Source organism: Mandrillus leucophaeus, unplaced genomic scaffold, assembly GCF_000951045.1.
Source record: "Mandrillus leucophaeus isolate KB7577 unplaced genomic scaffold, Mleu.le_1.0 Scaffold2, whole genome shotgun sequence".
NCBI classification, from domain to species: Eukaryota; Metazoa; Chordata; class Mammalia; order Primates; family Cercopithecidae; genus Mandrillus; species Mandrillus leucophaeus.
The window spans coordinates 7,157,385-7,161,762 of NW_012102031.1; the positions used below are offsets into that span (position 1 = coordinate 7,157,385).

Below are 4,378 nucleotides of genomic sequence, written 5' to 3' on the forward strand. Positions count from 1 at the left end.
ATACCCCTCAGTACTTATTCCATATGGAAATAAATATCTTAAAGGCATCTCAGATGCTCTTTCGTGGTAGGTGTTTGATAAAGATGCCTCCTCACTCAAGGGCAGGTCAACACTGTGACTGCCAAAGTGTTTGGAGAGGGGAAAACTCTGCAGATGAACAAAGAACAGTGAGAGTGGGACAAAGACACCTTATTCCCAGGATGGCAGCAAAGTGAAGCATGAACTTTTCCCAAAGAGAGACCTTCCCTTTGTCCTCAGCTCCTGGGTCCAGGCTCTTGGAGTGTCCTGCCTGGTAGGAACATCTTTATTTCCCTGATGATTTGGCCATGGGACAGTATAGCAATGTGACGGATGATGGAGTTTGGCGCTATTTGGTATCTTTTCTGACCTGCAGAGGACATGTGTACTAAAGGGGTTAGACCTCAGGGAGGGACTGGAGACTCCAGGTCAGCCATGAGGGCAGCTTGTGATCCAGCCCCAGCAAATATTCTGAACACTAAGGCATGGGTTGAGAAAGACTTTCTGTTTGATCAAACTCCAGCTGGGCTCTTCTGAGCCTCTTCACTAGGCGCCAACCTTGGCCTTTCACACCCACCCACTGCTTTCTGGTCCTACACCGCCCAGTTCAGCAAGAATCGCCCTGTCAGTTTAGGGAGCATCCTCCCTGCTTGCTGTCTGAGCACCCTTTGCTATCTGATCATGCTCCTCACTCCCACCATTGATGGGTGAGTGTCTGATCTGCCTTTAGCCTGAATCCTGTTAGGCCAGTTTGGCAGGAACATCCCACTCTGTTGTCTCCTGTCAGAACTGTTCCATCTCCTGCCCCTCACCCTGGTGTTGGCTGTGACTCCCTCTCTGTCTTTACTGTATTTGGAGCTGGGCTCAGTCTCCCTCCCCTGTAACAACCATCCTGAATAAAGGCTTCCTTCCTGATTAATGTAATTCACAGGAATGTTTCCTTAACTGGGTGAGCTTCCCTGGTTGGCAACACCCCATGTGTCTTGTCCCACATTGACACAGGAGATCACAGCATCCTGAGGACAATGAAGCTTCACACCTGAAGCCCTCCCAGACTCTGCCCTGTGTGTCTCTTCCTTAGGCTGATTTTAATCTGTGTTCTTTCTGTGTGATAAGCCACAATCGTGCAATAGCAGTTTTTAGTGAGTTATATGAATCCTTCTAGTGAATTATAAAATCTAAGGACGATTTTAGGAACCCCCATTAATTTGCAGGTGGTGTCAAAGGTAAGGTGCCCTCAGACATTGCCGTCTGGCTGCCTCTGAGTACTTTGAATTCAAATAAAACCAAACCTCAGAGAGACAGGAGATCACTTTGCCTGGCGTCTGCTCCCTTCCAAGGCCTCATGCCCTTTCACTTTCTGGCTGAAGGCTACTGGGTCCGGGCACTGCCCCAGTTGACTGGAGTGGGAGATCTGGGTATTCATTCTGGCTCCACGTGGACTGTCCAGCCACTTTGCCGCCTGCTGACCTACCCCCTGCACTCCCAACCTTCCAGGTCTCACTCGCAGATGTCACCAGCCTAACTGATGCCTTAGCAGTGACAGCTTCACCTGTGCGCACGCCAAGGCCGTGTGCAATCTTATGGAACCTCTAGAAGACTCGGGACACTTTCAGAACCATCTATATAAATTGCTAACGCTGAAAAGACTTGCATTTGGACAAGAGGGTAAAGGAAGTGTTTTCCTTCTTGGTTAGCGATTTATCAGTCTACTCAGTACCCCTGAAATTACACAAATTGGCAGCAACTTATTCTACTATGGAAATGGTCACTAAGGCATACTGCTTGCCATTGTCAGGGGTTTCTCTGTGTAGAAGAGAAGAAGGTCTCAAACGGTAGCCCGGAACTTGCCAGTTCCCAGGCAGGGTGTGAGACACACAGGCAACCATGACCTTCTATGTCCATGAGTGTTGGGATCATCTAGACAGGGAAGAAATATCCCTCTCCCACTCACATGTCCTCTGCAAGTTCATGACCTCTTTAAGTTTCAAGCCCTTGGTGCCTCTCTTGCCTAGTCCCAGCCCTGGTGTACCAAACTTCCCACTTGTTCTACAACCAAGACTGACTCTTTCTCCATCCTGACTCCTGGCTCTGGTCTCCCTGGGCCTTTGGGCAGGATCTTGGTCTTGGTTCCCCACCTTTGACCTGGAGTTCACTCTAAGGCCTTCACTATACTCCTATCACATTGAATTGCTATTCCTATGGGCTGATGACAGTTCCCAGTCTGCATGACATAAGCCTAGAGCCCAGGGACTGGGCACAGACAGAACCGGAAAGAGACCCAGCGCTGTGCAACTCCACTCCAGCCTCTCAGCATCCTGGACCAGCAGAAGGGTCTTGCCGTGTTTATGGAATTCTTCAGATGCTCCAGCCAGCATCCCCAGGAACACGCATTGGTTAGGTCAAGATTTTTCTGACTTGTCCTAAAGGAAGTCCTGCTGAGCTCCCATCTTCAGGAAGAAAGATCCTTAACCCTGTTCTATTTCAAGGTTGTTAGATATGAATGTTAACTGTGCACCTACTATGTGTTAGTCATTATGCTAAGCACTTTACATGCATGATCTCATTTTTCTCACAATAAAACTTCATGGATGAAGAAAGGCTGAAAGTGAGAAAGTAACTCACAAAGTTCCCATGACCAGCAGATGACAGAAATGACCCTGTCCCTGTGGGCTTCCTGTCCCCTCAGCCTGAGGCTACTCACTGCCAGCGAAGGACAGGGAGGAAATGTTCCTCCTGGAGTGCTGAGGTCATCCTAACGCCCAGCAGAGGGTGCTGCCTGGAGGAGGTGTGTCTGTCAGGGAAAGCTAGCCCAGGGGACATCTGGGTGGCATCACTGGGGCGTCCAATGGAGGTAAACCCATGCAGGTTACCTGGTTAGTTCAGCAGTAGCCACGAATTCATTCCAGGCTTCATCATTAGTCAGCAGGAGTATCAGACTCTGTGTGCTCACTTTGTCCTGGAAATATTTAACGGCATCCTCAATAAAGATGCTGCTCTCTAGTTGGAAAGAAGAAAGGATAAGGTTGGAGGAAAGTGTGGGAGTGCATAACAGCCATTACATAAAAGATGCTTACATGTTAATTTTCCTGGACAGCTGTGGTGTGGGATATGTTTGATGGAATCATCAGTGCTATCAAGGGAATTGTGTATCCCCAAAATTCATATGCTGAAGCCCTCAACTCGGGTAACTACATTAGGAGATCTGGTCTTTAAGGAGGCAATTAAGACTGAATGAGATCACAAAGGTAGGGCTCTAATTCTATTAGAGGGCTAGTGTCCTATTATAAGAAGAGAAAGAGACACAAGAAGGCCACGTGAGCACACAGCACAAAGGCAGCCTCCACAAGCCAGCAAGAGAGTCCCCCCCAGACTCCAACCCTGCTGGCACCTTCACCTTGGACTTCTTGCCTCTGGATCTGTGAGAAAAGAAAAGCCAGATGTTGAAGTCACCCAGCCTATGATATTTTACCATGGTAGCCTGAGAACACTGAAACACCAGGGGAGTGCCACGGTGCTTTGGGGAGGAATGAATCCCTTTCAGCTCAGCACCAACACAAAGTGAGCCTTCCAGGCCAAGGAAGTGGAAACATCCCAGTGATCACTTCTATCTGCCACGTGCCTGTTGGGTGTCAAACACTTTATACCCTTGTCTTCAAAATGTGAGTTTCAACACATCATTGGGTTATGAAATCATTGGTTCAAGAGCAGCATGTTAAAAAGAAAATCAATTTGAAAATATCAAAGCGTACCAAGCATAGCAGGGGTGAGTATTGCTTTTGTGAGTTATTTCAAATACATATCCCTTAAGGTAAATTCCTGGAATCCAGATGTGTTTAGGCATTTCCAATTTTCACTATTTTAGAAAGGACATGGGGTGCATATGGTATATTCCTTACCATTGCCAGCAGAGGCTGGACTGCTCCCTGTAATCAAACCCATGCATGTTTCAACAGTGAAACAAGCAAATATTCACATTAAATGTAAAAAATAATAGTAAGCCTATAAAGAACTCAAGTCAGTACAGAGCAGGATTACTCCCGAAGTCAGCTACCCCCAAAATATGTGGTTTGCAGGGATCTGAAAATTATGGAATGTCAGATAAGGAACTCGGCACCAGTATGTATTTGTGTGTGCACTGAGACACGATGTAAAATTGTTCCTTGCTGTGGACACACAAGAGACTTCCTTCTTTTTTTTTTTTTGAGACGGAGTCTTGCTCTTTCACCCAGGCTGGAGTGCAGTGGCACGATCTTGGCTCACTGCAAGCTCCGCCTCCTGGGTTCCTGCCATTCTCCTGCCTCAGCCTCCCGAGTAGCTGGGACTACAGGCGCCCGCCCCCTCGCCCAGCTAATTTTTT

At 47.7% G+C, this 4,378-nt stretch overlaps 2 protein-coding genes across 4 annotated transcripts in view; both read right to left on the reverse strand.

Moving 5' to 3' along the window:
- The window catches only part of LOC105539036 (apolipoprotein L2-like), a gene marked incomplete at its 5' end in the record, with an annotated part of 8,079 nt that extends 5,054 nt beyond the window's left edge, over positions 1–3,025 (reverse strand). Inside the window, 1 exon segment of the mRNA XM_011979141.1 lies at positions 2,892–3,025. Within this exon segment, the coding sequence (XP_011834531.1) occupies positions 2,892–3,025 (134 nt within the window).
- APOL1 (apolipoprotein L, 1) overlaps positions 1–4,378 on the reverse strand; it is a 43,971-nt gene that overhangs the window by 34,212 nt on the left and 5,381 nt on the right. The window lies entirely within an intron of this gene.